This window comes from Synchiropus splendidus, chromosome 15 (assembly GCF_027744825.2).
Source record: "Synchiropus splendidus isolate RoL2022-P1 chromosome 15, RoL_Sspl_1.0, whole genome shotgun sequence".
Taxonomy (NCBI): Eukaryota; Metazoa; Chordata; class Actinopteri; order Syngnathiformes; family Callionymidae; genus Synchiropus; species Synchiropus splendidus.
The window spans coordinates 7664063-7685563 of NC_071348.1; the positions used below are offsets into that span (position 1 = coordinate 7664063).

The 21501-nt window shown below is 42.7% G+C and overlaps 1 protein-coding gene across 5 annotated transcripts in view; it reads right to left on the reverse strand.

Moving 5' to 3' along the window:
* LOC128746608 (MAM domain-containing glycosylphosphatidylinositol anchor protein 2-like) overlaps positions 1-21501 on the reverse strand; it is a 199944-nt gene that overhangs the window by 98273 nt on the left and 80170 nt on the right. For all 5 annotated transcript variants that reach the window (XM_053843781.1, XM_053843779.1, XM_053843778.1 and 2 more), the window contains exon 4: positions 2359-2555. In XM_053843781.1, coding sequence (XP_053699756.1) covers positions 2359-2555 — 197 coding nt within the window. The remainder of the gene's footprint in view (positions 1-2358; positions 2556-21501) is intronic.

Below are 21501 nucleotides of genomic sequence, written 5' to 3' on the forward strand. Positions count from 1 at the left end.
GAAAATGCATGTGGTGCAGAAAGTATTGGAGGGGACAGGCACATTAAACAAAATTGGACGGGGTGTGGTGGAAAAGTGATGGTCATATCGATGAAAAGATGGAATACTGAGGAGAGGTTCGTGGACGGAATTACGCAGCGCTCCATACCAGTCCAAAGACCAAGGAAAAAAAAAAGAATTACCTCATATTTTCGAACACAATGTTCGCACCACCCTGAGAGAACTGCTCATGAGTTTATGTTGAGTTCCAGACTGAACTGGTGAGTACAGAACATGGGTCACTGAGGAGGTTCAGCCCTTGTAACATCCAAAAGTGGGTGTTACAATATGAATACACACCTTCCTTTGAGAAGGACCTCTAATCTTCGCTTCACTAAAACGGTGTCGGGAAACTCTAGAGGTTCAATTTCAAAGGAGATGGATCAAAGATGTTGAGGCTTTCAAAATGAACGCACACATATGTATGTAGACATACAGAGTTATTTACCATTTTGGTGGGAGTTTAGGCAGGATTTGCTGGGACTTAAGGAGCTAATCGCATATACTCACACTGGGTTCAAAGCTTTTACGGAGGATGAGAGGAGAGGGAATGCAAGAGGTGGTGTGATGAGCACAGAGGAGTGTCTGAGGGAGTCCAGCTGTGCTTCCGCTTCTCCCCTTACACTCTATATTTTTCTACATTTGGCCAAACATCCATTTCACTTACTGCCTGTTCTAAAGCTTCCGTTTCACTCTCGTTTCCCAGAAATGTCTACCACTCAACGGACCAATCTCCGTCGACTCAGTCCACTCACTTACTTTGCAAGAGCAATTTCCATCAGGCCTTTGTTGACTTCATCGAATCCTTCATTGGACAAAGCGTCATCATATTGTAATAGAAACCCTCTCCTTGAATTGAGCAGCGATAGGACAGCACTTTTCAGAGTGTGACAAGTGAATAATGCCATGTATACGCCCAAATTCATTTTATTTAGAGGGGCGACTGTAAATAGTGTGGTGCATCATTGTTTCATATGGAAGCTCAGAGCTATTTTAATAGATCAGTGTCACGTTATTTAGTGATATTATCGCGCACTGTCTGGATGATCGCAGCAGCCAATATCTCGGCCAAGACGGACGCTCGAGGCAGTGGACGTTGTGTGTTACTTCTCACACAGAAATGAGAGTTTTCTTGCGCACTGACGTATTCCTTGTCTGTCTGCGACATATATTTTGCTCATGTTCACACAGTAATACACTTGCAGAGAGTAAAGAGGCACTAATAAGTCAGACAAGTAATAGCAGAAAATCTGACGCTTAAACTGTGGACAGAAAATGGTTTTCTCCTCAACTATATTCGGCATATCTATTTATTTACTAATTTGCTGAGTTCAAACATCACCTACCATGCCTTGCAAAACTAGGTATAAATATAGATGGACTTTATATGTTTTCAATGAAGCTAAGTCCTCAAACGTTTTTCCTATGGAGAAAATCCCAACACCATCGTAAAGAATAAAACACCACTGAGCTGGGTACGACCCTCACCCTTCCACACTGGGATCATCCGCATGTAGTTCCGTCTTCTCTGGACGATAATCGTTGAATGGTCAGTGAGTGAGATGAAGAGCGACAGTGGTGTTACAGCACACTTTATATATGTTATTTACTGTAGAAAATGAGTAACTCCCTCCGCAAGCTCGATTTTGTTTCACATTTTTAGACTGTGTTCAAGAAGCGACAGTGAGAGAGACCACCTGGCTGCTCACTCCTAGCCACTCTTAAAAACGTTTGGATATTGCTCTGACCAAAGGGCAGAAAAACCGGATCATAAAAGCCCAGGAGTGTAAGGCTGTCATTGTTAATATGTAGATTCATTCAAATAATCTCACACTATTCATTTGTTCATTTGAGACTCATAAAACGAAAATTATCAGCTGCGTTCCTCCTCTTTCCCCCTTTTTAATCGTTGCAAAAATAGTCATTTGCGAGCCTTGTTGCATGACAATGACATGTTCAGAGTTCAGGGCTAAAAGAAAAGTGGCCACAAATGAGCTTATTGCAGCAGGTGACCATGAGAATTTGTAATTTCCGAGTCCTGTTTTGTATTTTGGTTATTATTCTGGCTGCTGCACTACTAAATGAATGGACAACTTAGGTATAGAAAACACATCTCCACCACTCTTTTTGATATGTACTGCAGTATGAAAGTTTCAAATTATCCACTTTTCTGCGAATAAAACCTAAAACTCTGATAAGAAATAATGCAACTGATATTATAATCATGATCTTAAACATAACATTAACATTTTTTAAGCCGTTTTTGCCCTTCGAAGGCATCATCGTACTGTAAGTCCGTCCCTTTTTATGTTGTCTTACCTGTGTGAAAAAGGGCTCGTAGATCTCCACTCCCTTGTCGGAACCCTGTGTCAGAACCTCCCGGCCACGATGCCAGCTGTAACGGACGGGCGGGTTGGAGTTGGCCACACACCTCAGGAACACCGTCCTCTCATAGTAGAACTGCTCCTTCGCTTCTCCTATACTCTGGTGCACCGTCACCACCGGGTCATCGAGGTCTGAAAGAGAGGGGGAAACACATCATGGATCTGCCAATAAATGCCATCACATGACATTGACAACAGAGTCCAGTGCAACGGTTCAACATATAAACAAAAGCATGCGATAACAAATACCCTAATAATATTTTAATAAGGTTAAATGAAGTTGATTCAAATGGGTCACTGCAGACGAAGTGCTGAATTAAGTGGTCCGCAACTTGAAACATCTCGGTCAATAGGACATGGACCCTGAAGGTGTATTGACTTTTGTGTCGATAAGCAAAGTGCTGGCGGTTCCCAGTTCTCACTGTGCTGCGCAGTTGAATCAGCAGGGCTGATAAACAAGATGCACAAGATTATGTTTGACGCCCATCACTTCGAACAATAAAGCCTGGCTGTCCTCCTCTCCTCCGTGAGATTTGGCACATCTGCTCCCGGCTGAACAGATCTGAGGGACGTTCTATCCAACCCCAGACAGTTGGTTATTTGAGAAGCCATTTGTGGTTGATTAAATGGATTCCAAGTTAATCATCTTACCCGGCTATCACATTAAGCCTTGGCAAATGGTTTCCATCGGTGCTGTGGTGTCGCTGCTAATACTCCACTTTTAGATTATGACCATTTGCATGCTCGCAGGCCATGAGGAGCTAGCTACTTTTCTTTCATATTTGCCCATGATACAATCGGCTGAAGCCAAAAAAGCTTGTTTAAAAGATGAAGCGCGCTAAAGCAACGTCTGGATCTCACTGAGGCAACATGCAAATGGAGAAGGTAGCACACCTTATTTAACTTTTCCCTTTCAAGCCATTTGAAGCAGCTTTCAATTTGCACACGTTTATACAATGGTCGGACACAGCAGGCCTGTGGCTATAAATACGGTCCTTAGAGAGGGCATATACAGCATGAGCAAAACTAGACAAATATTTATTGAAATTTCTGTTTGCACCGGAGTGGAGATATGATTTAAGCTTTTCATCCTCATTTAATTCACTTTTAGAGGCCTTCCAAATGTTGCAGTAGATTATGGAGCTGAGAGGTGAAAAGAGATGAGGAAAACAAGAGAAGTTCGTGGATGAGGTAAATGTGGACCTGAAGACTGGAAAGAATGAGGGGGAGAGTTTAGTTGGAGGGTGACTTGCTCTTGCAACCTCTGAAGTGGAAATACTGTATAGGAAGACAAAGAAGACGGGACTATAGGTAATGGGTTTTTTTCTTTCTTTTTTTTTTGGCTTTCCAGAACAGTCAATGTTGCGGCACAGTGGTTCTTATGCTGCATGGAAAATAGAATGGATGCAAGTCAATCAAAGCACACGTGGATGGATGGATGGATGGATAGATAGATAGATAGATAGATAGATAGATAGATAGATAGATAGATAGATAGATAGATAGATAGATAGATAGATAGATAGATGGATGGATGGATGGATGATGGACAGACAGACAGACAGACAGACAGATAGATAGATAGATAGATAGATAGATAGATAGATAGATAGATAGATAGATAGATAGATAGATGGATGGATGGATAGATAGATAGATAGATAGATAGATAGATAGATAGATAGATAGATAGATAGATAGATAGATAGATAGACAGATGGATGGATGGATGGATGGATGGATGATGGATAGACAGACAGACAGACAGACAGACAGACAGATAGATAGATAGATAGATAGATAGATAGATAGATAGATAGATAGATAGATAGATAGATAGATAGATAGATAGATAGATAGATAGATAGATAGATAGATAGATAGATAGATGGATGGATGGATGGATGATGGATAGACAGACAGACAGACAGACAGACAGATAGACAGATAGATAGATGGATGGATGGATGGATGGATGGATGATGGATGATGGATAGACAGACAGACAGACAGATAGACAGAAAGATAGATAGATAGACAGACAGATAGATAGATAGATAGATGGATCGATAGATAGATAGACGGATAGATAGATAGATAGATAGATAGATAGATAGATGGATGGATGGATGGATGGATGGATGATGGATGGATACATTGAGAGGATTGTTTACACTGGAAGTCATTTGATAGAAGCAAATGTCTGATAAATTAATAAGTACTTTTTTAAGACTTTAAAGATGTCCAAGACGAACAAAATAAACAACATTGAAAGCATTTTTTTTTCAATGAAAACAAGCTCAAACAAACAAGCTCATTGCAGACTGGTCATGTGGACTTTTCCCAGGACATTGGTCTCTGTAAATGCGTCAAGGAGCTCCTTAAAGAAAGAGTCAGCAATTTGCAAGACGGGGGGGCGGAGCTGCCCGGGGTGAATCTGGGGTGAGCGGTAACTTATTGGCAGTTGTGTGCTTTTATTTTGGTAAAAGAGTTTATTCGGAAGGAAGGGCGAGAAAGTGCGACAGTGTAATCCAGTCCATGCAAATTTAAATCTGAAATAATTCTCACCCTCAAGAGAGACAAATCCCAGTCCACCAGCCAAGCGAATGAATAAAGATTGAACGTATCGCTTTTCCTCCAGTGGCACCAGTCTGAGGCGGGATTTGCACACGATCAAGTCCTTATAAGGCTTCCACAGGGTCCCTGCTAACCACACTGGACGCAGTGGGCAGAGAATGCTGAATCCTCAGTTTCATTAAAGACATCTTTTGCCCTACAGCCCCTTAATGAAAATCTAGCGGCGGTCAATACTTCATCCAGGATCCATTACAGTGTCTCAGGTAAGAGCAATTACCTTTGGGGGGCGTGGGGACACCGGGGAAGGGGGCAGTGACACGAGAGAAGACAGAGTGATCGCTCGGCCATTTGAGAAGAGTAGATTGCTTAAAGTAAATACATTGATTCATTATAGAGAGGAGAGTATGAATCCAACATCTTATCTCGGACTCCATCCTCATCTGTTTCCCGCCTTCAACATTCAATTTACCAGCAGCCAGAGGAGCGGGTGATTTATCGACGCCACTATCAGCCCTGGTGTACACGTCTTTTTGGCGTGAAGAGGCTGTCTTCCTTCCTCGGTGAAAGGAGCGGAAATGTTGCGCCGTATGTTTGTGCACGAGGTAAGTCTGAGTTTATTAATAGGACCAGAACGACACGCAGACAGGAAGCGGATGCTTGAAGCGCAATGGAATGAATATGGAAATATGGAAATGTCGGCTGTGGATTACATTTTGATGAATTTCAACCTAAATTCTCTCCATCAGACTCTTTTCTTCAGCGTCTTGCGCGCGTGCTATTTCCGTGCAATTAAAGACGCATGTCACAAGTGATTAATCACGAGGAGGACGTGGGGACTGTGAAGCCTTCGCCTAAAATAAAGTGTCGAACCAACATCCTCGAGCGCTGCTCATGGGATTCTCACTCAAGACAAAAATAAAGAAAGACAAAACCCTGCATTCGCCCGCCATGGTGCACCACAGGGATTGGTTCTAGTTCATCCGCCACATAGTACTGGATCCCGCTCTATTCCTTATAGTCCACACAAAGGTCCACCGTAGCTTGAAGCTGGCTCAAATTTAAAATCCATGCATCACATGACTCTAGTTTTAGCTTCCCTCAATCACCTTCCTGTCCATTTTAGTATGGATTTTGGAGCAGATTTTGATGTGCCGTTGGCATGGATTGGTTTCCATGATGTTATCTGCCAAGGTCGTATACCCGTATTCAATGGACTCTTTGGAAACCCTTGACAAACAGTTACTAGTGCAACTAAAAAACAGCAGATATAAGCAGAAGGCAGCTGCTGGGGAAACACATTTTGGCGACAAGTGGTCATTTCTTGACTGTGTCTGAGGCCATATATTTTGCTACAGTCATACCAAAGCAAAGGCCAAGCTAATATTTCACATCAAGGCTGAGGAGTTTGCACTTTCTTTTCAATCACATTTTCTATTCATTGTCTTGTCATTGTCTTTTAGTTGTATGTGACAGCACTAAGTCACTTTTTTTAAAGGTTCACCCTAGCAGGATAGGAGCCCCCGACACTGGGATGATGGGGTTGTGAACTCTTACGATGATTTAAAAAAAAAAAAAAAAAAGTCCTGGGTGGAACCTTGACTATTAACATAGGCATCTTGCATTCCAGTCAATGTAAACCTGTGGAACACAGATCAAACCAGAGGTTTTTAACCTTCCATAGTTTCCCATAGGTTGCGACTTTTTTGGTCTGTCACGGCTAATACATAGATTTCTACAGGCTAAATACTGCCAAAATATTGAGCCCTGTCACATCAAACTGATAAAATCACAGGCGTTTTATTGACCTCTGTTTTCACCTGTGTGTCCGCACCTCCGCCAACAGAGCAGATTTCAGCAGCTGAGACCGGCTGCGGTGTTGAAACTTTAGGCACGAAAACAGCGCATTTTGACTGCTTTAATGTCAATAAAAGATCTGAGGAGCTCATGATTCAAGTTCAGAACATTGCCCTTGTTGCATGAGTCAGTCTGCTGGTCCCCGTTTTCAAAACTTCCCCATTGTTTAATTTTCACTGAACACATGGTGACGCACGTGACACGCTCTTCCTGCTAGCATCCAGCTTTATGGGTAAACCTGACCATGCTCGACTGATCGCTCCAGTGCGCCAACATCAGTCAGTCGCTCACCAACCATGACAAGTGTCTGCCTCCTTTGATATTAACTTGTGACGACAGGGCAGCGTGAAACACAAATGTCAGTCCAACCAAGTGATCTATGTGTGTGTGTGTGTGTGTGGAGATCACACAAGACAAGCGCCTTTCACTCTGTCGACAGAAGAAAGAAGTCAGGCTAAATATACCGATATCACTGTTTGAATGGCAGAAACAGATTTAGAACTGTGGACACAGATTTGCTGTAGGACAAGAGTGTGTTTTGTGCGGATGAAAGTGACGACACTCAGCCAGACCATTATCACATCAAACCATACATTTTCTTTCATGTGCCTTTTCAAAAAAAGGACAGCAAACGCACTGTTCCTGACTCCACCCACTGTGCGCTCACCCACCCACACAGACATCCTTCACCCAGGCCCTCTTTGGGGGTCCTCTCCCGCATGATAATCTAATTCAGGTCTTTCTCTTTTTTTTTGTCTTTGATGTCTTTCACTTTGTCTTGTCTGATCTGCTGAAGTCACCTGGGAGAAAAAGAAACATCCATCAGCCACTCAGGCTGGAGCGACAGAAGCCATCCAGGCTTGCTCACCAGCGGGAGGAGATGACCTGAAGGACTTCAGAGGAAGGTCTTTTATGACTGAAAACACTGGTGTTATGTCAAAGATAAGTATTTTTGCTTTAAGTTTGTTCACGGCACGGGGCACTCAAGGAGACGCGGAGGTCATGGCCACGTCAGACGCATGAGAAACTGACACGGAAAGGATGTAAAAGTTGAAACTGTTGCCAGTGAGACAGCGGGTTAATGAGGTGATGATATTATTTAACAGCTGTCTCCGACACTCAGTCCACATCAGAGTGGCTCGCTCTCGTTTTAGAGGATTTTGGGTATAGGACAAAAGCAATTACAGAAGTTATTACCTGGCAGGAAGCCCAGTGAAGGACCTAACCTTCAAGAATCGTGTTCACAAAAGAAGGATGGAGATACATCTGCATTGAAAGGAGGCATAATGTTTTCAACAGGGCATCTGCGGAAATGGCCGCCGAGACATTGGCTGTCAAGGGTAAAACTGACATAAGCATTAATGCAGACGCTGTCTAGCACTTTAAAATAAATGTTTCTGAACAGCAGCCAGACAATCTTAAATGTTATCCAGATCGTCCCCTAATCCAAATGAAAATGGCGTCTAGTTAAAGGGATAATGTAAAGCCGCGGAAAAGGCTTGTAATTCTTGGTAACTATATTCGCACTTGTCACTACAGGTTTGAAGACGCCCACATATACACGTGTTTAAGATTGTATAAAAGGTCAGGGATCATTTGCGGAGGAAGGCAACTCTCAAAAAGTGGCTGGAAATACTGAGCACAACCAGAAATACAGCACAACCATAAGCTCTCACACAGTTTGAATCCGTAATATTGCGTCCGCATCAACATTTTTAGGAAACTCTTATCCAATTTCTGTATCGGAAAACCAGTAAATGAATGCACTCCAATAGGTCAGAAAAGAGTGAGGGATGTGTGTCATTTCCAGCTGATCAGAAGTGCTGTTTTAAAGCGCTCCCAATGGTAAATGACTCACCTGCGTAGCTAACCCAGTGTGTGAGCGCCGTTAATGAGGAAATGCCTCCATCTTTCCTTAAAAAAAAAATGTAAATTACAGCTTCATTTCATTTAGTTCCGTTTAATAGGATCCAGATTAGATGTAGCCAAGGAAGAGCTTTTCTTCCTGGGGTACGTTACAGCCATAAAATGCACACCCTCTGTAGAGCAAAAACTTACTGTATTGTAAACTGTACATGAATTATGAATTTCATGTCCTTGATCTATCACAGATTTATTTTGCCTGACATTATTGCAACAATAATGAAATGTAGAATAAGAAGTAGTGGGAGCCTGAGAGGAATTGGATGCGGTCAGTTAAGCACCTGTAGAAGAGCCATTTCACTGTCAGCCGTGCTGCTACATGGTAGAATAAGCTGTGAGGCAAGTAAGTTAGAGGGCACACTCTTGTGTGAACCTTGTCTGTAAAAGGGTAACTATTTCTGGCCATTTATGAACACTGCTTTGTCTCCACATCCGCATAAATACTTGTACTGTTACGTGGAACAAGTACGGTCACGATCAAGTGCGGATGATCCGGGCAGACCTCACTCTTCTCATTTTTTTGGGGAGATAAGGTTCCATGACACGGTATTGAAAGGTTGATGAGGTTTCATGAAACAGTGCCCTGATCTTCAGAGGCCACCAGATGGCACTGTCTGCTGTAAAATGTTTGGACTTGAACAACTGATTTAATGAAACTTCATCATTTTTAAACCAAGAGCGCCATCAAGTGGCCTCTGAAAATGAGGACACTGTTTCATCAACCTGCAACACGGTTTCATGATACCTCATCTACCCATCACTAGTGGTCTGCCCCAAGTTCTTTGCTCAGAAGTTGCCAGAGCGCTGCAGTTCACGCTGAGGCTTAGTGGTAGTTCACTGGTAGTTTACACATATAACAAATCACTATTGAGACGTATTGAAACACTTTTGGAAAATGTGTTTTTGTGCAATTTCCGGCAGGAATTTTTCAACACAAATAATGAGAGCAATCTTGAAAATACAAGCTGTGATGATGACGCACAACATGCTGGATCACACGTGCGAATCCTGTCTACAGTCTAAATTATTAACCACTGTCTCATGGCTGCACTCCACTATAACCCCTGTTAGCGTGTGGTGTCAATGGTGGTTGAGAGACATGTAGCCTCACAGAGCCCAACATGTTGACAATGGGTCTGTGTAACGGAGATAAAATGAAAATCATTTGGCGAGACAGAAGCACAGTGAGCTGCTCCGGACGGTGAAAATAGACACCACTCTGAAGAGGTGCACGCTTAGTCTGCTAGCCATCAGAGCTGAATGGTAGTAGTTACAGAAAACAACCTATGAATTATATATAAATATCAGGCTTATTTACAGTGCTGCGAAGGTGCCCATGGTCTTCACATGACAGAAATGGATCTGAAGCATCACAACTACTTTAATCAACAGTGAAAATAGCAAATTGATTTTATCGAACTGATATAATCTCAGTCGGAGGAGTTCGCACGTCACTGGTTAAACCTGCCACTGTCAAAAAAATCAATCACATTTATGCACTTTGTGAAGCTGATGTTTACTCAATTGAGATGGAAATGACTTGACAGTTTCCCCCCTTGGTCCCTATTTGAGCAAGAAGACGTAAATGTGCCTCTGGCTGTTGAGAGAAGAGGAAGGGAAGCTGTCAGGGAGGTAAACACATTCGTAAATAGACGTCAGAAATGTCGTCAAAGCGCGCAGTAGTTATGAGTCATAAAAAAAAAAAAGCTATCACATCACAAAACATTACATCACAAAACATTCCATGTAAATAAATATATACATTTTGATACGGTCAGAGGAAAACCTACTTTGCTTGGATGAACTATTTTCATTGACGCAATTCAGACAAGATGAATGATATGTGGAGTCGGCTTTCTGCCGCAAGTGAAATACAATGGGCCTTGGCAAGTGGTTTTTGAAATTCCGAATACCATAACTTGAAAAAGGTTTAACAAATATCCTATGACTGACAAACAATGTCCAATGAAGGACAACACATTTTGGAGGCATGGTCACCTCGAAGTTGCTGTTTCTGTGAAAGCGGAAGGTTACCTGTATATAACCATGGTTCTCAGAAGTGTGCCCAGCCATTCAGAGGCTTTTACTAAAACCCAATAGCGAAGCAATATCCAATAGCAAAGTCGAGAAGCCTGAGCACAATGAAGGCAAACGGAACCTATATGTAACCACCGTTCTCAGAAGTGTGCAAAGCCCTCTAGTCTGTACTATTGAATATTGCTCTCTTGCTTTGGGTTTTTGTCCAGTAGCGGAGCCTCTAGAGAGCTGAGCGACAACACAAACATTTAAACACATATTAAACAACCTCTTGTGCTTATCGAACTTTTTTCTTCCAACGCACTCCACTGCTCTAGTCAGGAAACACAATGGACTCAAGTGAGCCACAGCGCTTCCAAAGTTTTGAAATATTTTTTTTATTGACACTTTTGTTGCATCATTAATGTCCGAGATGACTGGAACTATTTATATCCTCATTAAACCATAAATGTTTATAAGGTTAGCTGGCTCCCAGAGCTGATCTGTCAAGCAGCACTTTACTATCTTTAAGTTAAATCTGCAAAACGGGCCGCCAAGGGTCACGTCAACGATTTAATACGCTGTTACTGGCTGCGATTTGTCTTATGGAGTTGTTACAAGATACGGTAGGGGGGTTGGAAAGGGTGATACATGCTTCCATCGGTGGGTGTCTGACACACCTGGTAAGAGTTTGTGGTCGTGAATTATTCATAAGGCGTTATCTTGAACTTAAAATTCTACGAGACAGTGGGGAGAGAGCTTATTTAATTCTGAATAAAAAGTCCCTTTCCCTGACTCCACCACCCACTTATCTCTCTCCGACATCATAGGCTGTGCATTAGGGTAATGGTAACATACTCCCTCTCCACGGCAACAGTCATCAGGCCCGGTTAGCCGTAATTACTGCCAATTAGAGCAGCAATGCAGAATGGAGTTAATGTTGCGGTAGTTAGTGATCCGGCAGGACACGTTGATGGAAGTAGATTTGCCTCAAAAAAAAGATGTTGAGGACAAAAGGCTTCCTAAAGGATTGAGTCAAGTGTGAAGGGAGATGAACGGCTCAATCTGCGCGAGAAATACCAGTGGCTACACATGAGCACTTTTCATCGGACCCGGAAATGAAAATGGGAAAAGCTAAACGCCTGTTAATGTATTGCGACAAAGAGGATTACACCCACTTTTGGGAACTAAAGCATAAACATCTTGTTATCTCCCATTTAGTTTAGTTATTATCGCAACTCTTGACGTGACAAGCAGAACCAGCGAAGCCTTGCGAGTTTTGTTTCTGTTCCTGAACTGGCCATGCCAGTCAGAAGGTGGACAACAGGCCTGCACACAGCTTACAAGCATCAACTCACCTCTGGAAACGAATGGACCGGGGAACGCCTTGCTCGGTCGGTAGCCACTAACACAATGTGATACATGTGAGATTACATGAGACCGTAACATTGTTACGGACGCTGATCACATGCTTCCATGTGTTTTTATTTTACGTCGGTAATATATCCAAGCTAGATACCGGGGGCAGCCGAGAGTCAAAAACTCAAGACTACAACAAACTCCAAAACTAACATGGCGACTGCAGATGAAGTGCACAAAAGAGCAGATATAAAATATATATTGCAACTGTAGAATGAGGAATTTCCACCATTGTTGTGCCTTTTTCGTGTCTCATCCATAAACTTTGTAGAAATATGCAGAAATACAGACAAATCTGTCTGTATCCGGATCCATACGGAGCGTTGAGCATACACGGGCTTATGAGTTCATGAGTCAGGTGTCAGCTGAATGTAAATAATACAATATGAGTCAAGGTAACAGGAGTGGGGAATATAGCCAACAGCATAAAGACACGTTGACTCAAGGAGTGTGTCACACTGAGCATGGAGAAAGGAAGTGGATGGAGTTGTCTGTCAATCTAAAGGCAACAATCTGTCGTGTGCAATACCATCAAGGTGCATGCAACCGTCCTGTGTGTGGACGTAAGAGCAAAATTGATTTTGGACTGCGAAAAAAGATCGTTCAAATAGAAGATGAAGATCAACATCCAAACAAATCCGCGGTGACTTGGGGATATAGGGTTCAATGGTGTCACACTATTAGTTGCTGTCTGGCTCCAAACCCAACCCTGTTGTGAAGACAAAAGGCGTAAAAACCCCAACTGGAGTTTGCCAATACTTATGAAACAAAGCCACAATAACACTGTGGACCAATGACTTCTTTTTCTTTTGATCAAGCACATCATGGCACTGGAAACAAAATGAAGCCTTGCAAGAAACGTCAGCATGTAGGAGGGTCAAAGATATATTAGAGTCACTTTGATGGTTCTGGCTCTGGGTGTCTTGAAATCAGATGATAACTAAAGACAACTCCAAAGGCATGAAGTGCCTAGTGTCAGGAAGCTGCGCCTACAGTGAAGGTCATGGGGCTTCAATGCAGCACAATGACCCAGAAAACACAGGAAAATAATGTCAATCCCACAGAACACTTGAAGTGTGGCATCCATCAAATATGGAAGACCTGGAGGAGTTTGCAGAACAATACTCCAACTGTGAAAAGAGAAACTCACTGGTAGTTCCCGGACCGTTTTGGTAGCGTTTCCAAAAGGTTTGCTTCCAAACGTTTTTCGTGTGTTGTCGCACACAAAAACCTTTAACATTTAAATTCTATTCTGCTAGAAATGTGGCACTTTCTTACGGCACGGGTGTTAAGAGTAACAGGAAGTGAAATTCTCTTTGCATTCCGTCCACTCGGGAATGCTCCGACTCCATCTTCCTCAGAGATAATGTTGGTTTGGGAGTGACCCAGGCTGCGTGTAGGTGTGTGAGTGTAGAACACGTGTGTGATGAATGAAGAGCCAGATGGCTTTGACCTCCCTCCCAATGATGAAGACGTTGAAATAATTATGTGCAGCCTGGCGACATGTGTGTGGTTGGTTTGGCCGAGGAGTAATGAATCTCCTCTTCATTCGCTCCCTCAGACAGTTGCGACTGTCTCAGCCCATCTCGTCTCTAATTCATCTCCCAAGAAAACAAGCAGGACACTGAACAGCAGCCGAGAGAATCCACCCATTAGCGACACCAAGTCGGTTTCTGGATTCCGACTAATGATCTTGTCCTCGTGGACGAATGATGATCTACACAACTGCTTCGCAGCGGGGTTCCATCATGCAAAAAAAAAAAAAAATGCTGATATTTGCTGGTTTTCGTAGAAAGCCATGTAATAAGATTTAAAGTCAATTTCATTCAACAACACATTCTCATTTCCCATCTGTCAAATGGTGACTATTTGCAATTGGAAATTTCCAAGTCAGCCCTCTGTGTCGCATGATGATGCATTAGGCATTCCATGGCATATCCTGATACCGTGGGCGGCGGCACGTCACGCAAAAGAAAGACGCAGGTTCGGGCTCGGGTGAAGAAGCCATGAGGTGTCCCTCCTTGCACTTGGTATTTATAGCACCTTTAGCTTAGGTTCCTTCTGCCATATAGAGTAAACATCATGTGAGAGCAACATTAAAATAGTGGTGATTCTAGAGGGGAAACGTATGCCACTGAAGCATGTATGTGTCAATATACAACGTAGAAAGCTGCCTTTGGTGCCAACATGGGATGCCAAAGCCCACTTGAAAGCAGTTGCTATCCACCGCTTCAAGTCTTCTGTTTTGTTCCTTCTCTTTCTTCAGCACTCGCTTGTTGCTTTTTCTGCAATTTGAGCTAGTCTCCAACCATTTATCTATTTACCACCGGGATCCTTGACCCTGACCCGTGGAAAAAAAAGTCACATCTGTGGTTTTTATTCCTGCGATTTCTGCAATTACTGCCTGTGACATGCACTCTCGGCCTTGTGATCGTCTGGAATATGCCGTCCTCACTTGGCAAAAATGAATGGAACATGAGGTGGCAAACTGTAAAAGGAACCATGAAGGTGAATAATGAAGTTCACCGTAAAGGTCGCCATGCTCAGCTGGCATTAGCTCCAGAGAAATATCAACACGCACGGAACACAGTTCAGGGTGTCTTCGTTTATTTAAGCTCTATATGTCAAAATAGACAAATAATAATAGCTGGAAAACTCCCAAATGAGCGCATGGAAAAATACCATGGTCTACAAGGAAGTTCCAGAGTTAAATGTTAGCACTTTGGCCTTTGAATATGGTAATGTTGAACTTTAAAAGAAGGCCTAACTTTGCAGAGATTTCCTCCATTGTTTGCTAGTTTGCTATCGTTTATCTGGGTTCGCAACTGCTTAACTTTGATCCACATTCTGAGTCATGCTTCCTCATACACTTTGTGTGCGTTGTCAGAACTATGACAAACCAATTTAAGACGTCCCAAAGAAGGGCGAATCTTTTATTATTCATCAGAAAGTAAACAATGAGGAAAACATCACAGCAAATGGGGAAAAGTTCTTATAAGCAACGAATAGGGCGACTGTTTTCTTTCTATGCGAAGAAGCCGTGTCTCCATCCATGGTACAGAGACAAGCAACCTGTTGTCGCTGCAATGGCGTAATATACTGACATTAAGCAAGTGGAAAATGTCATCTTATGTCGATGCACCTTACATCTTTCAGCGTTGCTTGTTGGCACATTAGGCTTTCATCTATATGGACAGAGGTGCTTCAGGGATCAGCCTTTTTTTCCGGTGAAAAAAAAAATGAGTGCCACTTTCTACCACACAAAGACATTTCTATCACAGAAAAATGATATTTGTCAAGCAGGTTTTTTTAGCCAAGCATGGTCTGGTCTGACTATGCATCATGACTGGCTGATACAGTATGTACGGTACAGCTATTTACCATCATGCAAAAATCAGCCCGAGATATGTCTAGTCAATTATAGCGAAAAATATGCATCAATAAATGAGCGTTTCACCCGTTTAACTACGTGTTGACATTTTTACTCCATTGAAACACAGAGAGTGGGTTGAGTCAAGACCAATGGCAAGGAGGGCAGAGAGCAAGACCAACACCCGAGACCAAAAATAACACATTTGTCTAGTTGCCATTGCACGACCTACAATAGGCAGCGTGTCATGTAAAAAAAAAAAATTAAACAGTGGTGGAATTAGGGATAAACTATGGTGTGGCGCTCTCAATGTTCAAGTTCATATCACTTGGCACCTCAAATGACCATGAGTTTCACACACGTTACATACTTATCTGACCTATTAACTTCGTATATTTACCAAGAAATTTTCAACCATCGACTCCACTGAAACATGCATGTACCATCAACTTCGACGTAGAACTGCTTAAGATTTGACACCCTGGGAGAACGTTTAAGGATGGATGAAAATTCCTATATGTGTGGCTAATCTGTGTCGGTGGTCTCTGTGTGTGGTGACTTATAATTCCATGAGTAAATTCTATACTTTGACTTGCTTTAGTCCTGCTTCCATCGGCAGTTTGGAGCAGGAAACAATAGGATTTACAAAGTACAGCTCTGAAGAAAAAGGTAAGTAGCAGCAGGCGATTCATAAGTGGATCATTTTGCGGCGAGCCATTTCTCCTGTGAGTTTGTGGAGATCAGACAGCTTAAGAAGTAAAAATAGTGCATGCATTTCAGTGCAGCCCTGACAAAGACTTTCTCGCTGTATAAGCACCTGAGTGTTCCAGTTTATGTTACAAACTGCACTATATTCCTGAGATCACTCCAGCAGCGATAAGCGACGACGTCTTTGTTTCGCCGACGGGAAGTCTTTAAGCCTCGTTCATGACTTTAGAAAAGGTTAAACAAGTCTAAGTATAGATGTCGCCGGTCACTGAAACTTCCTCAATGAAAAACGTCGGTGACCACACTGATAAAACTGATGAAGTGAGGAGCAACTATTCTGGTCGCTACTGAAGAAAATCCTTGAAAGAATAATGGCCGGTTGCTGAAAAGTTGAACCCCCATTAACCAGACAAGCGGCACCTTTTACATAATGTACACAAAACGTGCTTAGTCATTCTCTTTCGATTTAAACAACGCTCAGATAGCTGCACTCGGGTATATCACACCATTTATCACAACAGGGTGTTTATATCCAAAAGCACTTAAATGTCTGCTCTCTTTGCATTTCACCCAAAGTACGTCTAAATACCACGTAGGTATTGCTATAAATCCTTAGCTATTGCCATGAAAGTACACTGTGATCAATACAGCACAGTGGTTGCGGCAAATCACTTACTTGTGCAGGGAGAGAATGAAAAACTACCGTGGTTATAACCTGGTATTTGATTTATGAAGCCTTTGCTAGTAAATAATGTATTGAAAGGGAAAATGATAAGTACATGTTGCTCTGTAACAAGTGAAACATCCTCATTTACAGCTGGTTTTCCATACATTTAGTGGATTTGTTGAGGCATCAGAAAGATGCCAGCAAAAATGTCATGGATCACTGGCTTACTTGCTGTCTGTTAAGTGTAGCCAGGCAATGGAACTTTCTCTGTGTCTTGCCAACACATCTTCACTCCCATGGTGTGAGATATTTGATGTTGGGAAAATGGACTTTTGCGTCCTATATGGACGCTGAAGGCAGCCTTCTGAGTGGCACGTGACTACAATGAATCTGTTGAGTTTTTTTTGTTTTTTTTTTAACAAGATATGCTGCCCACGGCATCAGGATATGTCGCGATATGTGGAACAGGTGCTTCATTTGAAAGGATAATGCGTCAACATGCCACGCTGAAGGCTGCCTTCGGCATCAGTGTAGGACGCGAAAGTCCACTTTCCCAACATCAATATATTACACCATGGGAGTGAGGCTGTGTTGCAAAATGGACAACTGGGGTTAGGATTAACATGGGGCAAAATCTGTAAAAAAAAAAAAAAAAAAAAAGTAAGATCTGAAGCATATGGAGCACTGCCCCTTATCGTAACCCAGACCTGAACATGTTGGACAGTCCAGAAAAGCACTGCCTTCTGCAGGACAAAAACAGTTGTCAATGTGAAATGCATAAGAACCTTATTGAGGAGCAAGTTTTGTCGCGGAGGCAGATGAAATGAGTGTCCACTAGATGGCACTCTCTTGTCGATAGCCTTGGGATATTCACTCATGACTATTGCAATGTAAAATCTTGAGTAAAGAGCACCACCCATTGAACTCTGAACGTAAGGACACTGCTTCAAGAAGCCTCACCAGCCCATCACTATGTTTGTGTATTTGATCTATGCATTATATATTTGGATATGGATTTGTGGCACCTGATATTTTAATGCTTCATGATTTGTAAACAGTAAAAAGTGTATGGATGTATGACATGGTTAACTATATACCTTCATGTGCCTCTTCCTGACTGGAATCTACAGACTTTCTTCTTAAGCCTTTGAATTCCCGATGACGTGTTTTCTACCCACATGCAGGTTCTTTTTTTCCCCCACGGTCAACACTCTGTGTGGCAACATTCAGAAATAAATATGTAAATATATATGGAAAAATGTATTCTATGAACTAGAATTATACATTTGCCTAATATAGTTATGTCTATAGTTTGTCACACCAAACCTCAGGAGTTGAGACTGGTGATGTATAATAGCAGAGAGTGGCCACCAACAACACCTCTGGGTAACGTCCATGTGTAAACCAGCTTGTGTCATCACTCAAGCCTCAAGTATTGACTACATCCAATCTGGACAAGTCAATACGCTCTCCCATGATTACAATTCATTGCTCCGTGCATATAGGAAAATATACTACCAGGACTCTGACTCTCCGAGGCTCATAAATGTCTGTAAACAGCACAAGCATCAGCAATAAAGATGAAAATGAGCTAAAGGCTCGGTCAGCAATTTATGACATGTTTATTTCCGAGTCTCTGACGGTGTATATTCCCGATAAGTCAGTGCTATATCGTTCATCTCGGAAGCTCCGAGGGCATCAGGGCGACATTATAGACGCAGCGTTTCTGTAAGCGATGGACTAAGTGGCGACATGAAGCGGAATGGTGTGACTAGAGAGGATGGCCTTGATAGGCCGAGGTGGAGCAGGCTGTCTGGCTCCACATAAATTTGTTTCATTGCAACGTATGAGCTCAGCTGAAAATAGTGCATGCTAGCTACATTTAAAAAAAAATGGTGTGTTTGCGGGCTGATAGAAAATGGAGATGATTCAAGAGATCTAAAATAAACTGCATCTCTCTTAACTCGTCTTTTATTAGTACTTTTAATAGTCTTCCATTCTTGGACATTTTATAACTACGCCGCTTTCAGCACTGTCATCTAGTGGCGGGAGGCCTTCACTTCACGATACAAAATACATTTATATATACCTTCACCTCCACCTTCACCTTCACCTTCTTCTGCCGCTTATCCGGGTTCGGGTCGCGGAGGCAGCATTCGGAGCAAGGAAGCCCAAACTTCCCGATCCGCACAAACCTCCTCCAGCTCCTCCCGGGGGATCCCGAGGCGTTCCCAGGCCAGACCGGAGACATAGTCTCTCCAGCGAGTCCTGGGTCTTCCCCGGGGTCTCCTCCCGGTAGGACATGCCCGTAACACCTCCCCAGGGAGGCGTCCAGGGGGCATCCAGATCAGATGCCCGAGCCACCTCAGCTGGTTCCTCTGGATGTGGAGGAGCAGCGGCTCCACCCCGAGCTCCTCCCGGACGACCAAACTCCTCACTCTATCTCTAAGGGTGCGCCCAGCCACCCTGCGGAGGAAACTCATCTCAGCCGCTTGTATCCGCGATCTCATCCTTTCGGTCATGACCCAAAGCTGGTGACCATAGGTGAGGGTGGGAACGTAGATCGATCGGTAAATCGAGAGCTTCATCTTGTGACTCAGCTCCCTCTTCACCACGACGGTCCGATACAGCGACCGCATCACTGCTGCCGCTGCACCAACCCGTCTATCAATCTCACGCTCCCCTTTTCCCTCACTCGAGAACAAGACCCCGAGATACTTAAACTCCACCACTTGGGGCAAGAACTCTCCACCGACCCGGAGAGAGCAAACCACCTTATTCCGGTCGAGAACCATGGCCTCAGACGTTTAAATATATTTGTTTTTAATTCATCAAAAATCTTTCTTTGAAACATTCCTGGTTTGTTGTGTCAACAGAATCACTAGATGAGACAGTATCACCGGTACAACAGCGGCAGCAGCAGCGCTGAACAAACACCATTCACTGATGCTTAGTATCTGTGCTCCTTCATGAACTCCACTGATGGAAGGCAAATACAAAGCAGACTCACTTACTCAAGTCTAACCCCTAACAGTGTCGCTCAGCTGTGTAGGCGTGCGCCATGACAAGTTAAGCCTGCGACTAGTGTGTGTGTGTGTGTGTCTGCACATCGCTGGTGGAGTGTGTGCTCATGCATAAGTATGTTCCTCAACCCAGCAGGCAGCTATTTTTGTTCCACCTCGCATGCATGAACACATATGGACTGAAACCCGGCTGTGAAAAACACAACTAACAGTTCACTAAATGCTGCTGACAGACAAAACAGCATTTGCTTCATCAAAGCCAAGAGAAAGCAGGTCAGCACTGGGCAGAATTCCGACGTTTAAAAGTTGCATTGTATTTAACAGGCAAGCCTTCGCTGCGGAAACTTCACTCATCTATACGGCCCAGTGGTTTGTTTTCCCGCAATAAATAGACCATCTGATTCCTTCTATTTCACAGTCACTGACATCCAGGAGCCTGCTCACGGAGCACACATGATTTATATTGTCTGTGGAATATTACCATAAATAAGAACAAAATAAGTGTTTTCTTCTCTCTTCCGGAAAATTCGCCATCATCTATTGTACACTGCCTATTGGATGGTCTAAAATAAAGTTGCTCAAACTTTCAAACTTTCAAAACAATCTGGAAGAAAGCCCACATAGTTTAAGGGAATGAATTAATAACTGAAAATGTACACGAAAACTCCAGCGAGTTGACAAACTGCCTGTTTCTGCGAGCTGACGCGGGAGTTCTTCTGGATGTGGGAATAAATTGAGGTGGCATTTCGGGGAGAATAGAATTCTGTGATGGGATTCTGGAAGTTGGAATTGACCTTTAATTTGTAATTTATTTTGCATTATGTACTAATTCTTTTTTTACGTAGCATGCGGATAACATTTAACATTGATTTACTATTGGATTGAGAAGTATTTACAAAAAATAAAAATAAAAATAAAGAAAGAACCAGAGACATGCACACAAAAGCTGGAAAACAACAATGAAAGACAGACTAATAACATAAAATCTCAATGTGACGGGTGACCAATGACCCGTTTATGGGGTGAAAATGCCTTAAAAAATCTTCTAAAGTGATTGTGGTAAGACAAATAACGTACATCAATGTGCTTCTTAAGTGAATATGTCTTACCTTTTGTTGCTAAGTGTCGTAGTCATCTGATGATTCCTATATTTTTCTTTCTTATTTTTCCTCCATAAGACTGCTAGTAAATCAAATTCACAAATTTGGAAATATATTTTCATTTGCAGAAATATTTTCAGTCATTGTCATTTTAAAATCAAGACGAAAATCCATTTGAATCATTAGAAAGCAAAATGTCTTTGGTGACGCTGTTCCACAGTGACCCTTGTGCCAAGGGTCAATTCTTGTAGGTCCAAGAATTGACCCTTGAGGGACGCCACAAGAAACCATCTGAATTATGAGCATCATATGCCCTTATTGATAGCTTTCACATCATTCAGTTCCACTAAGGGCAATTGCATCCAAGGGGCCACATTGCATTTTGTGACTAACCTTAGAAGCTGTCAAACCCACAGACTGA